General features: G+C 38.5%; 1 protein-coding gene across 1 annotated transcript in view; it reads left to right on the plus strand.

Moving 5' to 3' along the window:
- Positions 1–19059, plus strand: part of LOC111157566 (solute carrier family 25 member 17) — a 48624-nt gene that overhangs the window by 15989 nt on the left and 13576 nt on the right. Inside the window, 3 exon segments of the mRNA XM_022519083.1 lie at positions 5616–5676; positions 8497–8563; positions 9972–10123. Of these exon segments, the coding sequence (XP_022374791.1) occupies positions 5616–5676; positions 8497–8563; positions 9972–10123 (280 nt within the window).

The raw sequence follows: 19059 nt of genomic DNA on the forward strand, positions 1-19059 counted from the left end.
GCTCTTAAAAATTATCGCAGACTCTGGGTGCCTGGGTGGCTTAGTTGGTTGGGCGACTCCCTTCAGCTCAGGTCATGATCCTGGAGTCCTAGGATCGAGACCTGCATCAGGCTCCCAGCTCCATGGGGAGTCTGCTTCTCTCTCTGACCTTTTCCCTCTCATGCTCCCTCTCACTCTGTCTCTCAAATAAATGAAATCTTTAAAAATTATCACACACTCTGAAGAGCTTTTTATTTATTGTTTATAATATTAAACCTGTTACATGTTAACATATATAACATTAAAAAAAACATTTTCCCCAAAATAATAAGAAGAATGACATTGTTTTATATTTTTGCAAACCTTTCTCATGTTTAACTTAAGATAGCTGGGGCGCCTGGGTGGCTCAGTGGGTTAAAGCCTCTGCCTTTGGCTCAGGTCATGATCCCAGGGTCCTGGGATCAGGCTCTCTGCTCAGCAGGGAGCCTGCTTCCTCCTCTCTCTGCTTGCCTCTCTGCCTACTTGTGATCTCTGTCTGTCAAGTAAATAAAATCTTAAAACAAAACAAAAAAACTGACAAGAGTGTCTTTAAAAAAAAAAAAAAAAGAGAAGATAGCTGGATCCTTGTTTCTGCTTCTGCATTCAGGCAGTTTCAGTATCACATATCATGTACCCTCTGGAAAACTTCATTACACTGCTGTGATAAAATGAGAATGGAAAAGGTGAAAACTGTGATAGTATTCTTACGAAAATAGTTTTAATCCTGCAGATCCCTGCAAAGGGTTTGGGGACTTTCAAGGAGCCCCATACCATACTTTGAGACTCTCTAGGCTATATGCTCTTGTTTCTGATGTCTTTAAAAAGTGTATTTGCTTTTTCCTCACTTTAAAACTAACACATGCTTGTTTAAAGAAAAAAAAAGTAATAATTATATGGAGAGTAAAAACAAGTACACTTTTATAAGTGGAAGAGAAGAGTTACGTTAAAAGACTGAAAAAGGTTGAGAACAGGTAGAACAGTGAACAATAGAAGTAGGAGTCCAAGAACTCTGGCTTCTAACTCTACGCTGCCCCCTCAGGCTTTGGGCAGACCTCTTCACTACCCTGGCTCAGACTCCTTAGTTCTCAGGTGAAGGGTGTTCCCTGCAAGATGATTTTTTTTTTAAGCTTTTATTTGTTTGACAGAGAGAGAGATCACAAATAGGCAGAGAAGGAAGCCTACTTGGGGGAAGCAAGCTCCCCGTCAAGCTGAGAGCCCAATGCGGGGCTTGATCTCAGGACCCTGAGATCATGACCTGAGCCGAAGGCAGAGGCTTAACCCACTGAGCTACCCACGTGCCCCACAAGATGATTTCTGAAGACTTTTCTAGCTCCAGGTGCCAGTGTGGTGTAGCAATTAATTCACTTCCCAAGACCTAATGGTTAAATGTCAGAGGGGTATGGTAGAAAATTGTGACTAAAAATGTTTGTTTTTGGTGAGACACCAGAAGGTTGTTTCTCTGGAAATGGATTCTTTTAAATTGTAATTAATGTCAGCAGTAGAACTCCCACTCAGATGGTTAGAATTCTGTGGGACTCAAAATAATGGATTTATTTTTATGTCTCTCTGGCATAACAGTATTGTACATTGTGGTTATCTTCACGGTATTTCGTGCCTTCTAATTTTATGTAAGTGAACAGACAGTCCTAGAGGAAAAAAAGCAGTGAGTATTTATGAAAGAGGAATTTAATTCAGATTCTAAAAAGTCATGTGCTTATATAGCTTGGCATAAGACTTGCATATATAATATTTTCCTTCAGGTAACAGCTGCTTATGAAAAGGAAAGCAGTCATCTGTGTGTTTGCTTGGTGAGGAGACAAATATAGCAAGTTCCCAATGTACAGAACAGCTATGTTCCAAATTTATCTTTAGCATTTTGAATACATTTTTTCATGGATATTAAGTTTATTTGTAGGTGCATACAATCATACATTAATTAACAAGTTTAGGCCTTATGCTATTCCTGGCTCTAGACTAGTACACAAAAAAATATTTGACGCATTAAATAGGTCCCATATTAGTACCTTTTTCTTTCTCAGTAATTTTTAGTACTAGATTAGTAAATTTTTTTTAAGGTTTTAATTACAACAGTGGTTAAGAGTGTGGTCTCTGGAGCCGAGTTGCTGGTTTTCAAATACTAATTCTGCCACTTGCAAAGAGTAACTTTAGTAAAGTTACAAAACCTCTCAGTATCTTTTCCTCATATGTAAAATGAAGAAAATACCAATACTTAATCTCATCAGGTTGTTGTGAGGATTAAATTTTTTTTTTAACTGTGTAATTCACATAATGTAAACTTAACCATGTTAAAATATACAGTTCAGGGGCACCTGGCTGGCTCAGTCCGAGTAAGTTCAAATCCCATGTTGGGTGTAAAGCTAACTAAAAAAACCAAAAGCAAACAAACAAAAAAACCCACAAAACTTTAAAGTGTACAGTTCAGCAGTACTTAATGCATTCACAATGTCTCATTCCATAACATTTTGAGTGGATAAACTATACAGTATATACATACAATCAAATATTAACCATAAAAAGGAATGAAGTACTGATAAATGCTCCAAGGTTGGTAAACCTTGAAAGCATTATGCTAAGTGAAAGAAGCTACACACAAGAGGTCACACTTTGCATGATTGTTTTTATATGAAATAATCAGAATGGATACATCCATAGAGACAGAAAGCAGATTAGTGGTTGTCAGGGCTAAGTGGAGGGGGAAGTGGGATGTGCCTGCTTGTCTTTTGAGGTGATGAAAATATGTTGGGATTTGATAGAATTGGCGATTGCACAGCACTGTGAATATACCAATGGCACTGAATGATACTTTTTTTTTAAGATTTTTAAAATTTATTTGACGGAGATCACAAGTAGAGAGGCAGGCAGAGAGAGAGGAGGAAGCAGGCTCCCCATGGAGCAGAGAGCCTGATGTGGGGCTCGATCTCAGGACCCTGGGATCATGACCTGAGCCGAAGGCAAAGGCTTTAACCTACTGAGCCACCCAGGCACCCTGAATGGTACTTTTAAATGGTTAATTTAGGTTATGTGAATTCCACTTCAATTTAAAAATAATAAAGCTGCTTGATCACTTAGATTGGCAAAAATACTCTTAGGCAACCAAAGCCAAAGAATCTGCTTAATCCTATGGGTTCCTGCTTTTTCTGGCCTCAGTAGATTTCCCTTACTTTCCTGTGAGCTCAGCGAGGTATTTTGCAGCATGTTGTCTAGGCCACCATATTGTTGCAAACCAAAACTCTCATTTCACCCTTAATTTTTTGTTTTTTAAGATTCTTATTTATTTTAGAGAGCAAGAATATGAACAGGGAGAGGATGGACAGGGAGAGAGCAAGAGGGGGAAAGAATCTCAAGCAGACTCTGCTCTGATGTGGATCCGGACAGGGCTCAATCTCAGGACCCTGGGATGGTGAAACCCGATCTGGCCTGAGCCCAAACCAAGAGTGAGATGCTTAACCGGACTTAGCCACCCAGGTCCCCCTACACGATACTTTAACATATAAACCTTTTCTGTCATTATTAGTGATTGGAATGGGGAGGAGGCAATGCTGAGTTTTGAGTCACCATCTTGATCCAGTCTTTCCAGTACTAATAAATTTTTTTTTTTAGATTTTTAAAAAAATTTATTTGACACAGAGAGAGAGATTACAAGTAGGCAGAGAGGCAGGCAGAGAGAGAGGGGGAAGCAGGCTCCCTGTTGAGCAGAGAGCCCGATGGGGGGCTCGATCCCAGGACCCCGAGATTATGACCTGAGCTAAAGGCACAGGCTTTAACTCACTGAGCCACCCAGACACCCCCAGTACTAATAAATTTTAAAAAGTTACTTAATTTTACTGATTTGAACTTTATGCTAGTCCTTGAGGAGGTAATAGACCGTTGAATTCTTAGTAATGACTATTCTTTTTAGCTTGGCATACCATGTACTTCACTTAAAAAATTTCAAGGTAAGTAGGCAGGTTTTTCTAACTTAGGAAACTTCAGGTGTATCTTTAAAGCTGGCAAGGAAGAGGGATGGAAATGGCCCAATTGTTTGAAAAAGTAGTTTCCAGACAGGGCTTTCTTGCCTAGAGATGCTCTGTTTATGCAGCACCCTACATGGATATGTAGTACCATGCTGTGGGGGAAAAAAGCCACAGCCTTCATAACCCAATAAACATTCTCCAGCTTTCCAGTCCCCATTTTTCTTGGAAATTGCCAGTGACATGAGCAAGAATGCTGGAAGCATAGGTCTGTAGACTGTAAGACTTTGTGGTCCAGTGTTTCTTGAGACATTAGATATTATCTAGTCCTTATTAGAAAGAACATTGGTGCTGGGAGTCATCAAAAAAGCATAAATAACTGAATAGGTAACTTGAATAAACATTTTTTAAGAATCGATATTCTGCAAAGAGACAGAGTAAATATTTTAAAATCTAGTAGAGGAGCCATAAGCAAGTGTTGTGGGAACACAGAGGAACGAACATAGATGGGCAATGGGTGGTAACATTCAATCTGAGTTTTGAAGAATACTTTACAGGACAATACAGTGTTCTCCCCTGTCAAGCAGGCTGACCTATTTAAATAGATAAGAGACTTGGCAGATGTTTCTTATCCATAAGGTTGACCTAACTTCCAGTTGTTATCATGATTAAAATATTATATGTAACCATTATTAGATTAGTAGCCTAAAACTTGGGTCTTATGCCTGAGAATATATACTAGTTGGTCTCCATCTGGGTTGAGACCATAAACCCACCTGAAGATTTCATCCCAAACTGTGGTTTTTATCTGTCATAGAATTTTGAAAAGATTTTATTTATTTATTTATTTATTTAAAAAAACCTGGGGGCGTGCAGAGGGAGAGGGAGAAGCAGGCTCCCCACTGAACAGGGACCTCCCCCCAACCCCTCAATGTGGGGCTCCATCCCAGGACCCTGGAATCATAACCTCCACCAAAGGCAGACACTTAACCAACTGAGTCACCCAGGCACCCCTATCTGTTGTAGGATTTCTTGAATGGAAAGACTAGTTTGGGCCTCTGTCCCTGATATTTTTTTGTCATTGTGTTACCCTGAATGAACAGATGGAATATTGAGCCCAGATTGTCCCTATTTTACTTAAAACACAAGCAAACAAAACTATTTTAAAGAGCAATATGATTTGTACACTTCCTTTACTTTGTGGTAAGTATATTGATTAAGCCAAGAGAATAGAAGTATGTATCTGTTTGATTACTGGATATTTTGGTTTGTAGGATTATCAGAGAGAGCATAGGAGCAACAACTGACCTATAAAAGATTAAAAATCCATTTATCTGCTATCTTCTACTTGTGTCCTGGGTTGTAAACCCCTAAGTTTGTCCTCTCCAGGCACCCTCTTCATTTTCTTTTTCAGTACGAGAGAGAGATTCTTTCTAGAAAGTAAAATACTTTCGTTTAAGTATAAAACTATAGAACTTGAGCAGTAATAATCCCAATATTGTATATGTCTGTTCACTGAAAGTATGATTTGACTCCTTGTTAATAATGAACTTTTATTCACTTGAAAGTTGTGGCTTTTTGTTTTTAATGGAACCATAATCGCTAAAGGCTTTTCAAACTTTTCAGGGAAGCATGACAGCAATGACAGTATTTTTCCCCTTGGATACAGCTCGACTTCGACTTCAAGGTGAGTATCTTTTGTAGGCATCATAGTCTTTTCATTTGGTGTCAAGAAGCAAACATATTTTTCTCATAAGTTCTAAGTTAACATAAGGATAGCTGTTTTGTTAACAATCTATCCTTGTCCATTTCCACTGACTTTACATACTGGTCATCCTTGCTGTTTCTCAATTAACAGAGAGATGTTCATGGATGAGTCATAGTCTCAGCCACTCTTATCTGAAAGAACCTGAGTGGGTTTGCATTAATAATTTTGAATCATTACAGTTATTTCTAATAAACAATATGAGGTTTTTTTTTAAAAAAAAACTGAGCCAAAGGCAGAGGCTTAACCCACTGAGCCACCCAGGCGCCCAACAATATGAGTTTTTAAAAAAGATTTTATTTATTTATTTGATAGAAGGAGAAAGATCAAGCACAGTGAGGGGGAGGGGCAGAGAGAGAGGGGGAAGCAGACTCCCCACTGATCAGGGAGCCTGATATGGGGCCGATCGCAGCTTGGATCATGACCTAAGCCCAAGGCAGACACTTAACCGACTGAGCCACTCAGGAACCCTGATTTTTTTTTTTTTTTTTTTAAGTAATCTCTGTATACAACATTGGGCCCAGATTTACAACCCCAAGATCAAGAGTTGCATGCTCTACCAACTAAGCCAGCTGGGTGCCTGCACAATATGACATTTTTAAGGTACAATGTACAGAGTTTTTGCTGGGGGTAGATCTTCTCAAAAGAGAGCAAAGAATAGAGACACAGTGGAGCCAAACACCCATTGTCACTGCTAAGTTGGGCATGTAGACCTAGTTTGCCTCTTTTGCGTTATAGGACTAGGCAACTATAATTCGTGCTTGCTTATTCCCTAGTATTTTTCAACTTGAAATTATAAATCTGTGCTAGAACTTATGTGAAGAGATAAGAATAAGATTAGCTTTAAGTAAACTGATTCCTGTGTTAAAACCCTTCATGGCTATTATTATCAATCAATTTTAGAGTTTTGTGATAGGTTTTTTCATATGACTCAAAATGTATAAAATCATGCACACTACAGTGGAAAATCTCACTCTGATCTGTCTGTTTTCCCGTTTTCCCTCCTCTGCAGATAATGTCTTTATTAGTCTCTCAAATAGTCTTGCAGAATTTCATTATGGAATAACAAGCAAATAAGAATATAGATTTCTCCTGTCCTTCCACAAAAAAAAAGCATATTTGTCACATTGTTCTGTACTGTAAATTTTTTACTTAACAGCATATTTTGGATGCTTTCCAAATGAGTGCTTTGGGAGCTTCTTCGTCCTTCTAGCTGTAGCATGATTTCATAGTATAAATGCATCAGAACCTGTTTCCCCTTCCCCTGTTGTAGATTCTTGGATCTTTTCTTCTCTCTCTCTCTCTCTCTTTTTAAGATTTTATTTATTTAGGGGCACCTGGGTGGCTCAGTGGGTTAAAGCATCTGCCTTCGGCTCAGGTCATGATCCCAGGGTCCTGGGATCGAGCCCTGAGTTGGGCTCTCTGCTCAGTGGGCAGCCTGCTCCCCCACCCCACTGCCTGCCTCTCTACCTACTTGTGATCTCTGTCAAATAAATACATAAAATCTTTTTTTTTAATTTTTAAAATTAAAAAAAATTTTTTTAAAGATTTTTAAAAATCTTTTTTAAAAAGATTTTTTTAAAAAACATTTTATGTATTTATTTGAGAAAGAGACAGAGAGTGTGATCAGGGGAAGGAGCAGAGGGAGAGGGACAAGCAGACTCCGTGCTGAATGTGGAGCCCCATGTGGGGCCTGATCCTACCACCCCAAGATCACAGCACAGGCCGAAACCAAGACCTGGATGCCCAACTGACTGAGCCACCCAGGAACCCCTCTTCTCTTTTGTAGAATAGACTTGTTCATATGTGCTTTGTTTCTGTAAGTTCTATGGGATAAATTCCCAGAGGTGAGATTGCTGGATCAAAGGGTTAAGCCTGTTTGTAATTTTGATAGGTATGGCCAGATTGCCTTCTGTAGGAGTTTCCTTTCACCATCCCACAAACCGTATAGGTATCAATTTTAATTCTTAGGAAATTGTTCTATTTCCACATTTTTATGTTTTCAAAATGTTCTCCAAGCGTGGGTAGGAAATGTGAAGTTAATTGAGGTTTTGTGATTTTTCAGTGAGAATGCCAAGAAAAGCAGAGCTCTCATCCTTTTTTTAGTTTTAAGTAAGTTCTACGCCCAAGGTGGGGCTCAAACTTACGACCCTGATATCAAGAGTCACATGTTCTACCAACTGAGCCAGCCAGGCACCCCAGTTCTCATCCTTCTGAGACCTTTATTTTTTAGAAAGAAAACAAATATTTTAGAAATAGAACAAAAGCCTAAAACTTTGAAAACCTGAGTTTTAATCATGGCTCTGCTCCCAGCTACATGTGTCCTTCATGTCTCCTGTTAGCCTCTCCGCTAACAGGGAGATGGTAATTAGTTTCCTCTTTATGTTATAAGATGTTAAGATAAAAATGGGACTATGTAACTCTGAAAAAAAAAAAAACCCTCAAAACAAGAAAGCCTTATAAAATACAAGATTCCTGTTACGCTTTTGCTTTGGGAATTAGGCATTGAATTAAAATGCTTTGTGGTTCATGAATAATAGATGGGACCCAAGGAAACCACAGTTGGGAATTTAGCAATAGGAACAAGGAGGATTGGTGAGTTCTGAGGCAAGTTAGGGAGCTCAAATAATAGGGTGGGAGATTGCTCAGGTGAGGTAAAAGGCATTTCAGTGAAACTTGTCAATGCTGAAGATAATAATTCTCAAAGGATTTAGTTAAAATGTATATTCTTTTATCTTATAGTTGATGAGAAAAGAAAGTCCAAAACTACACACATGGTGCTCCTGGAGATCATTAAGGAAGAAGGCCTGTGAGTACCACCTTGCCCATCTTTGCTAGATAAAGCAGCCCATTTGGGAGATTGCTGGGCTCCTAGCACACCTGTCCCCAACTTTCTTTCCATGCTTGTAGCCTAACAGTAGTTGTGAATCTGTAATTGCCTGACTTGTAAGTACATAATTGTTTTCATCTCCTTAAAGTTTTGTAGTTGGACATTTTGATTCTTGATCATAGAGTCTTCCATGAAACCAATGCTTTGTTTTACATTTTAGTGTTTTTTTACAGTGAGCCGAAGAAGTTGTTGTTTAGTTCATTCCTATCAGATGCCTTCAGATTATGTACTTCTTTTTTTTTTTAACTTTTTATTTGGAAATAATTTCAAGTTCACAAAAAGTTACAAAACTAAAAATACTACAAAGAATATCAATATATGCTTTACCCAGAGCCACCTACTATATTAACACTTTTTCCCATTTATTTTCCCAGTTGTGCTTATATTTTCTCCCTGCTTTCTCTCTCCCTTCCCTTCTGTCTTTATTACACACACACACCACACAAACTTTTTTCAGAATTATTTAAGAGTAAGTTACACACCATACATCAAAGCCTTTTACCCCTATGTTGTTGACATTTTTAAAGAATATAGCCCTCCTTCTTTTAAATAAAATGTTTCTCATTTTAAGTTTGCCTCATGTTTCTTTATTATTAGACTGAGGGCTCTGCATTCTTGACCAGAGTCATGCATAGGTGATATTGTGTCCTTAGGCTATCACATCTGGAATCACATATTGTCCACCCGCCCTCATTGGTTAATTATGATTTCTCAGATTCAGGTTAACCACTGAATAATTTAAATTTTCCTCTCTTGCATCTATCAGCAGTCTATGAAAAAAAACTTTATTTAGTATTAGTATAGACCCAGAAATTCCTGTTTTTTCGGTGGTTTACAATTGATTACCGTACTATATTATGTTGGTGTTGAAACTGTCCTGAGTGGGAGCCCCTTCAGCCTGGTTCCTGTGCCCTAATAACATGCTCCCATCACTTTTTTTTTTTTTACACTTATTATGTCTGTATTTACTTCATTTCTAAATGTTGTTACCTTGTAATAAAATGTGAATGGTGCTATATTAACTAATAGCCATGCAGAAATTATCTCTAATTTTATACAGTAATTTACGAAAGGAAATCAAGGGGAGGAAACCAGTAAAATCAGTCACTGAAATTGTATTGTTTCTTTGGTATCATTAATGGTAGAAAAGATTTCTTGGTTTGGACATCTTTCAGAATGTGAGATATATGTACAGTTTGGAGTATGTTGTAGTGTAGGAATGAACTTGGAGAATATGTGAATCATGATCACCCTTTTCTAGGACTTTGCCCCTTTCCACTAGCTTTTGTACAGCATCTTTACATTGCTTATTGTGTTTTTCCTCTAGCCTGGCACCATATCGAGGGTGGTTTCCAGTTATCTCCAGTCTCTGCTGCTCCAATTTTGTCTATTTCTACACTTTTAATAGTCTCAAAGCAGTCTGGGTCAAAGGTCAACGTTCTACTACTGGAAAAGATCTAGTAGTTGGATTTGTTGCAGGTAACAAAGTTTTCTGAGTATAAAATTTTTTATATTTTAATGTTTATCTTGTGGTTCATGTATTCTCTAAGAAGTCATTTTAGCACAAAGTAATGCTACAAAGAATATAATTTTCTGACTTGGCTCTATGTGTACGTGTGTTTGGTAAAAACATACAACATATAATTTACTATTTTAATGATTTTTAAGTGTATACTACAATACTGAATTTATTTACATTATTGTGAAACAGATCTCCAAAACATTTTCATCTTATAAATGTGAAACTCTATAACCATTAGACAACTCCCCCTTATCCCCTTCTCCAGCCCCATTCTTTCTGTTTCTATAAATCTGACTACTGTAGATGTCTTATGTAACTGGAATCATACAGCATTTGTCTTTTTGGGACTGGCTCATTTCATTCAGCATGTCTTCAAGGTTTATTCATGTTGTAGGATGTAGCAGAATTTCTATTTTTTTTAAAGACTAAATAATATTTTCTTGTGTATATATATATATACTAAATAATATTTACTTGTATGTATATACCATTTTGTTTATCCATTCATCTATTGATGGACATTTAGGTTGTTTCTAACTCTTGGATACTTTGAATAGTTGCTGTTATGAACATGGGTTGTGCAGATATATCTCTTCAAGTCTCTGCTTTCAGTTCTTTTGGATATATACCTAGAAGTGAGATTGCAGGATCATATTTTAGGGGTTTTTTGTGTGTGTTTTTTGTTTTTTGTTCGTTTTTGTTTTTGTTTTTTTTCTCATAAGGAGCTACCATACTCTTTTCCATAGCAGTTATGGCAGGGGTTTTAAATTCTCCACATCCTTACCAGCTCTTGTTACTTCCTGGGTGTTTTTGCTTTAATAGTAGCAATCCCAATGATAGTGTGAGGTAATATTTCACTGTGGTTTGATTTGCATTTCTCTGATGAGTAGTGATGTTGAGCATCTTTTCATATGCTTATTGTCCACTTGCATATCATCTTTGGAGAAATGTCTGTTCAAGTCCTTTGCCTTTAATTATTTGATATTTTGTCATTGAACTGTAGGTATTTTTTATATATTCTGGGTATTTGCCCCTTATGAGATATATGATTTCCAGGTATGTTCTCCCATTCTCTATTGCCTTTTTTTTTTTTTTTAATTTTATTTATTTATTTGACAGACAGAGATCACAAGCAGGCAGAGAGGCAGGCAGAGAGAGAGAGAGAGAGAGGGAAGCAGGCTCCCTGCTGAGCAGAGAGCCCGATGCGGGACTCGATCCCAGGATCCTGAGATCATGACCTGAGCCGAAGGCAGCGGCTTAACCCACTGAGCCACCCAGGCGCCCTCTCTATTGCCTTTTACTCTGTTGATTATGTCCTTTGGTGCTCAAAAATTTTAAGTTTGATGTTTGTGCCATTTGTCTATTTTTGCTTTTCTGCCTGTGCTTTTGGTGTCACATCCAAAAAGTCATTGCTGTGTCTAATGACATGAAAACATTTTCTGCTCTGTTTTCTTCTAGGAGTTTTATACTTTTAGGTCTTATGTTTGGGTCTTTAATCCATTTAGAATAATTTTTAAGATTTTTCCATTTAGAATAAATTTTTATATGTGGTGTAAGATACAGATCCAACTTCATTCTTTTTTGTGCATAGGTATCCAGTTTTCCTAATACCATTTGATGATATTGTCCTTTCCCCATTGAGTGGTCCTGATGCCCTTGTGGAAGATCATTGACCATATACACAAAAAGGTTTATTTCTGAGCTGGCCTGGCTTATTTTTGTCTTTTAATCCAGAGAAGATTGTTTTATCCATGTTTAGCAGCATCCCAGAACTTATGGAGCTTAAAGTCTCTCTCTTTTTAAAGATTTTATTTATTTATTTACAGAGAGAGAGAACACGCAAGTGGGGGGTTGGGAGGGGTGAGGGAGAGAGAGAATCCCAAGCTGACTCCATGCTAAGCAGGGAACCTGATAGGAGGGCTCAGTCTCACAACCCTGAGATCATGACCTGAACCAAAATCAAGAGTCACACACTTAACCAACTGAGCTACGCAGGCACCCCGAGTCTCTTTTAAAAAAAAAAAAAAAGATTACAATAATTGATTTTTTTTTTAAGATTTTATTAATTATTAGAGAGAGAGCACAAGCAGAGGAGTGGCAAAAGGAGCGAGAGAAGTGGGCTTCCCGCTGAGCAGGGAGCCCTATGTGGGGCTCAGTCTCAGTCCCCCGGGATCATGACCTGAGCTGAAGGTAGACAGTTAACCAGCTGAGCCACCCAGGCACCCCTAAATTAATTAATTTAACTGTTATACTTTTAGTATTCTGTTTTGTGGAATCAATTTTTGGTATATTCTTTGAAAAATTAGTACTTTGGGAGCCATAAGAATGTCCATTTGAATTTTAATGTCCATTTGAAATTTAAATGATTTAATTGAAAAATAGTTACCAGGACAAGAGTACTCATGCCCTACATGTTTTCCTCTTTACCACTAGGAGGCCATTGATGGTTTTTTGTTTTTTTTTGTTTTTTTTTGTTTTTTTATTTGACAGACAGAGATCACAAGTAGGCAGAGAGGCAGGCAGAGAGAGAGAGGAGGAAGCAGGCTCCCTGCAGCGCAGAGAGCCCGATGTGGGGCTCGATCCCAGGACCCTGGGACCATGACCTGAGCCAAAGGCAGAGGCTTAACCCACTGAGCCACCCAGGCGCCCCTGTTTTTTTTTTTTTTTTTTAAAGATTTTATTATTTATTTGACAGAGAGAGAGATCACAAGTAGGCAGAGAGGCAGGCAGAGAGAGAGAGGGGGAAGCAGACTCCCCACCAAGCAGAGAGCCAGATGTGGGGCTCGATCCCAGGACCCTGGGATCATGACCTGAGCTGAAGGCAGAGGATTTAACCCACTGAGCCACCCAAGCGCCCCGAGGCCATTGATGTTTTTTGGCTTGGTCTCTGAGGTTTTCTTCTGCTTAATACTCTCATTTGGTTTTAAGCTGATTAAGATCTAATTAACTTTCACCTGTACCAAGCTTTTTTTTAATTGAGATATAATTGACATATAACATTATATTAGTTTCAGGTGTACAACATAATGATTTGGTATTTATATATATTGCAAAATGATAGTTAACATCCATCACCACACAGTTAAATTTTTTTCCCTTGTGGTGAGAACCTTTTCTTAAGATTTTATTTTTAAGTAATCTCTACACCCAATGTGGGTCTTAAACCCACAACCCTGGAGATCAAGAGTCACATGCTCCACCAACTGAACCAGCCAGGCGCTCCTGCGGTGAGAACTTTTAAGATCTACTCTCTTAGCAACTTTCAAATACACAATAATCACTATGCTATTCATTACATCCCCATGACTTATTTATTTTATAATAAAAGTGTATACCTTTTGACCACCCACCAAGCCAACTTTTTCATAGAGTATAACACACAGGATTTCATTCTCTGAGGAAATGAATAAAGATTTGTAAGTAAATAACTCAGGATAGAAATCCAGGAGTCATCATAGCATCGTGCTCTCTTACCCTCCACAATCATTTGATCATCAAGGACCATCAGTCTCAGGGATGCCTGGCTGGCTCAGTCAGTAGAGCATGTGACAGTTGGTCTCAGGGTTGAGTGTTTGAGTCCTTTGTTGGGCATAGAGATTACTTTAAAAAAAAGGAACCTCATCAGTCCCAAGTATCTCTAGAATCTATTTCTTCTTTTCCATATCCATAGCCATTTCTATTGTTGCTTCTGAAGTCTTCCTTAACTTACCTACTTCTCATAATTCTGCCCAGCTTCCTTTCTGGAAGAATAGAATAACTTTTTTTTTTTTTTTTTTAATTAATATATAATGTATTATTTGCCCCAGGGGAACAGGTCTGTGAATTGTCAGGCTTACACACTTCACAGCACTCACCATAGCACATACCCTCCCCAATGTCCATAACCCAACCACCCTCTCCATACCCCCCTCCCCCGGCAACCCTCAGTTTGTTTTGTGAGATGAAGAGTCTTTTATGGTTTGTCTCCCCCCGGATCCTATCTTGGTTCATTTTTTCCTTCTGTATTCCCCAAACCCCGCACTGTGCCTCTCAAATTCCTCATATCAGGGAGATATGATAATTGTCTTAGAATAACCTTTCTAACAGTATCATAACTCAAAGAATTCAAGCTTGAGATTTGTTCACTTGGCAAAAAAAATCAGAATAAATCCAAGGTTATCCTGTACAGAAGGAACCTTCTTTTTTACATAATTGAAACAAATGGCACTCTAGTATTATCTTGAATACCTGAGACCAAGTATTTGTAATATTTTGATTTTAATACATTTTAGATTACTGTAGTTTTATGTATTGATATTTAAAAGGTTATGACTCACTGTCAAGGACTAACTCAGTAACTTTCCATGAAACTACTAATTCATGAAATATATGATGAAATCTTTTTTAATTTAGTTATTTATTGAATTTTTATTAACATATAATGTATTATTTGTTTCAGGGGTACAGGTCTATGATTCATCAGTCTTACACAACACATACCCTCCCTAGTGTCCATCACCCAGCTACCCCTCCAGCAACCCTCAGTACAATATCCTTTTTATTTGTTCAGAGCTGTTTATTTGCTGGCATCTGACATCCCATTCTCCACCAGGTGCACAACACCATTGTTATTCTCTCTCTCACTGTGCTCTGCTTGTTTCCTTTCTAACCCTTATACATCTATAATCATAGCGGATTCCCCCATATCTAACACGGCTAGACTGGTATATTAGGGCAGTTAGTTTTTAAAAGTCAGTTGACCTAGGGATTTTTTTTTTTTTTTTTTTTTTTAGTATATGTGCTGCTGATGTGAGCACGACATAGGGATTATCATAAATAGACTATTTACATTGTATTTTATTTTAATTTAAGAAGTATAAATACATATTTTTTCATTTTTTTAAAAATACATGGCCAAGGCATATTGGTTCACTGATGGGAGTTTTATGCCTTTTCTTGTACATACCACATACCTACAAAATTTTGCCTACCATAACAGATTCAAGTGACATAAGCGAGTTTGAGAAAAGCATATCATTCTCATTCACTTACATTCTGAAGTGTTTTCTTGAGTATGTGAAAGAAAGGTGGAGTGGGTCCGTGTCAGTGGTGAGCCTCATCTGTTATATGTCTTATCAGAGAGATGGTGGGGGACTGCTATTCTGAAACCCAAATCTGATGTTATCCCCAGCTTCAGACCTTTTGATGTCTGCCACTTACATATAAGATAAAATCATGGTACCCACAGCATAAAAGGCCCCCACTGTATACAGGATAAATCCCCAACATGGAATCTGCTGTGATACTGCTTCCTTCTAGCTTAATCTTTACTGTTCCCATCCTCTCTTGGAAAACTGTGACTCCTTGAGTATACCAAGACATTTAATGACCCCATCCTTCTATAGCTTCTGTTGTCTGTCTGATATAGCTACTGTTGTCTGTCTGATACACAGTAAGGCCCCACCAGCTGCCCCAAACAAAGGATTGTCCAGCCCACAATCAAAATGTTGGTTGTTACCACCATTGAGAGACCCTTGGTCAATTGTATGTTATAGTCCTTTATAATTCTGAGATTCTCTGATTATAGGTTCTCTCTTTTTCTTAAAGTAAGGAATTCTTTGGAAATTGCTTTTGTGAGTTTTAAATTTCTCCTCATAACATGTTTTCATATCTTAATACCTATGCATTCTCTGAATTAGAACCACTTTTTCTTTTCCTGCTGGGAGCCTTGTCATGTATTAAAATCACTGTTGAAATGAGTTTCATTGTCTCCAAGGAGAACTAGGAACAGTATAATTATTATTCAAGTTCTGCTTGAAATTTAGGAATTTATTAGTTATTGTATTTTCATAGGGGAAAAAGCTCATATAGCTTGATACCTTGGGGAGGGATTTGGGAACAGAATCTCACAGAAAATTTAAATGAAGAAGATAATTGCCATTTTTGTGAAATTGGGATTTTTACCAATAACTGTTTTTGAATGCCAATAGTGTTATTGTTGACAGTTCATATTCCTTTCCTGCCCTCCAGTCTTAAATCCGGTGAGGCAGGTTTGTTTCTGTTGTGTACCAAGTTGCATTCCTTCATAGGGAGCCAAGCGGTTAGATTTATGACCTTGATCTGCCCTTGTCTTGTATCAGTGGTCATTGCACTGATTTCCCATAAGTGCATATATGATTAGCATACTTCTTTTTTGTTTTGTCTCCTTAACAGACTGCTAATAAAACTATTTTGTTTTCAAGATTTTAGAAGTAAAGAGCTGTTTAAATTATTCCTTGAATCAGTGCATAATTTCAGTGTGTATGTTCAGTTACTGTTCATCTCTTAATTTTGCTTCTGCTTCTTATAAATGATATTTACAAAGAAAAACGAAAATGGAATCATTTCAATTGGAAGAAAAACAATTTTTTTTTTTTAAGATTTTATTTATTTGACAGAGTGAGACACAGTGAGTGAGGGAACACAAGCAGGGGGAGTGGGAGAGGGAGAAGCAGGCTTCCCGCAGAGCAGGGAGCCTGATGCAGGGCTCGATCCCAGGACCCCGGAATCATGACCTGAGCCAAAGGTAGCAGCTTAACAACTGAACCGCCGAGGTGCCATGAAAAACAATTTCTTGCATTAAATAGTAAAATGTTAGTATTCCCATCTTAGAATGAAGTAACAGCCACAGTATAGAACTGAAAGAACTTTCTACATGGGCTAGTAAATAAGCAGACAACTTTCTTTATACTTCAGTCATATCCATCATGTGTTTGTAAAGTTGGAATCCCTCATCATGACTGTTTGTAGCTTGTTTTTCTTCCATGGAATGCAGTCTTTTGCTTCATTATGTAGGTTCCAAGTTTTTCGTAAGGTTTTGGATTCTCAAATATTTGAGTGTTTTTTCCCAGAACTCATAAAATTATGGTGGTTAAAAAATACCTCTCCGTCTATTTTCGCTTAGAGGATGAACAAAGTACTTAAACTTCTCAGATGAAAAGCTTCAAAATATGAATGTTCTCACAAGCACTTAGTATTTTCTTCTATAAATGATACAGTGCATTTTTGTATTTGAGATTGTCCTTAGAATCCTCTGAGTCTTTCAGCTCAAAACAAAGATATATATGAAAGCAAAATTTTGAATGATAGTTAAATCTTAAATCCAGGCTGCCTTGCCTCCAAAGTGTTCTGTGGGTACTTACCTCTTGAATAGAGCATGAAAATAGAGCATGAAAGGAATTTTGATTTCTAAAGAGTTGGTTTAATAGACAACATGTTTCATTTGTTTAGAAAGGTGTGTGCACTTTGCCTGTCTCCGTTAGCTACAGAAGTCTGTGACCTCTGTTTCTGAGCTTTCCTGTCTTCATCTGGAAAAAAAAAAAAAAAGCAATAGTTTGCTCAGTAGTACTGTCTAGTCTGATTTTTCTTGCTCTTGATTTTTCTGTCAAATGATGTGTGCGTTGCATTCAATAGGAACACATCATAAAGTCTGGGCAAGTGAGCATGGGTTGATATCCTTCTCTCTTGACCTCTTGAGCACTGGCACTTTTTAAAAAATGACACTAGCAGGAATCTCTAGGTAAGGCTTTTTCAGATTATGATCAATGTCTTAAGTGACAATGCATGAATATAGTGAGTCATAACTAGAGATGACTCTTTGATGTGTTATGTGACTTTAAAAATACAATAAATACAGCTCATAAAATTTTTTGATACTCTCTTTTATTTTGAGAAAAGAGTTCTCATAATGCTCTTAAGAAAGAGGTAACAGCTCTCTCTGTCTACCCTCCCCACTGCTTTGTTTTTCTCTCTCTTAAGTAAATAAATAAAATCTTTTTAAAAATAAGTAAAGTCACTTGAAATAGTTTCTAAGTATAGATATACCAATTTGTAATTAGGTTCTTTAGTTTCATCTTAATATTCAGAGACTTCTCTTTAAAAATATATTTAATTTTGATTATCCTCTGAGAAGATGGCGGAGAAGTAGCAGGCTGAGACTACTTCAGGTAGCGGGAGATCAGCTAGATAGCTTATCTAAAGATTGCAAACACCTACAAATCCAACGGGAGATCGAAGAGAAGAAGAACAGCAATTCTAGAAACAGAAAATCAACCACTTTCTGAAAGGTAGGACTGGCGGAGAAGTGAATCCAAAGCGACGAGAAGATAGACCACAGGGGGAGGGGCTGGCTCCTGGCAAGCAGCGGAGCAACGGAGGACAAAATCGGGACTTTTAAAAGTCTGTTCCGTTGAGGGACATCGCTCCAGAGGCTAAACCAGGGTGAAGCCCACGTGGGGTCAGCGTGGCCTCAGGTCCCGCAGGGTCACAGAAGGATCGGGGGTGGCTGAGTGTCGCAGAGCTTGCAGGTATTAGAACGGGGAAGCCGGGGCGCCCGGGTGGCTCAGTGGGTTAAGCCGCTGCCTTCAGCTCAGGTCATGATCTCAGGGTCCTGGGATCGAGTCCCGCATCGGGCTCTTTGCTCAGCAGGGAGCCTGCTTCCCTCTCTCCCTCTCCGCCTGCCTCTTTGTCTGCTTGTGATCTCTCTCTGTCAAATAAATAAATAAAATCTTAAAAAAAAAAAAATGGGGAAGCCGGCTACAGAGACAGAGCCGAGGAGTGAGCTCACAGCTTAGGGTTACCTTGAACCGGTCGCAGGCTCGGTGAGCTAGGAGCGCGGCCGGAGGCCAGGGTGACGGGAGTAATTGGGCGCTGTTCTCTGAGGGCGCACTGAGGAGTGGGGCCCCGGGCTCTTGGCTCCTCCAGGCCGGAGACCGGGAGGCCGCCATCTTCATCCCCGCCCTCCGGAACTCTACGGAAAGCGCTCAGGGAACAAAAGCTCCCGAAAGCAAACCGGAGCGGATTACTCAGCCCGGCCCCTGGTAAGGGCGGTGCAACTCCGCCCGGGGCAAAGACACTTGAGAAGCACTACAACAGG

The sequence above is a fragment of the Enhydra lutris genome, unplaced genomic scaffold (assembly GCF_002288905.1).
Source record: "Enhydra lutris kenyoni isolate GAN:26980312 unplaced genomic scaffold, ASM228890v2 scaffoldscaffold55, whole genome shotgun sequence".
In the NCBI taxonomy this organism is placed as follows: Eukaryota; Metazoa; Chordata; class Mammalia; order Carnivora; family Mustelidae; genus Enhydra; species Enhydra lutris.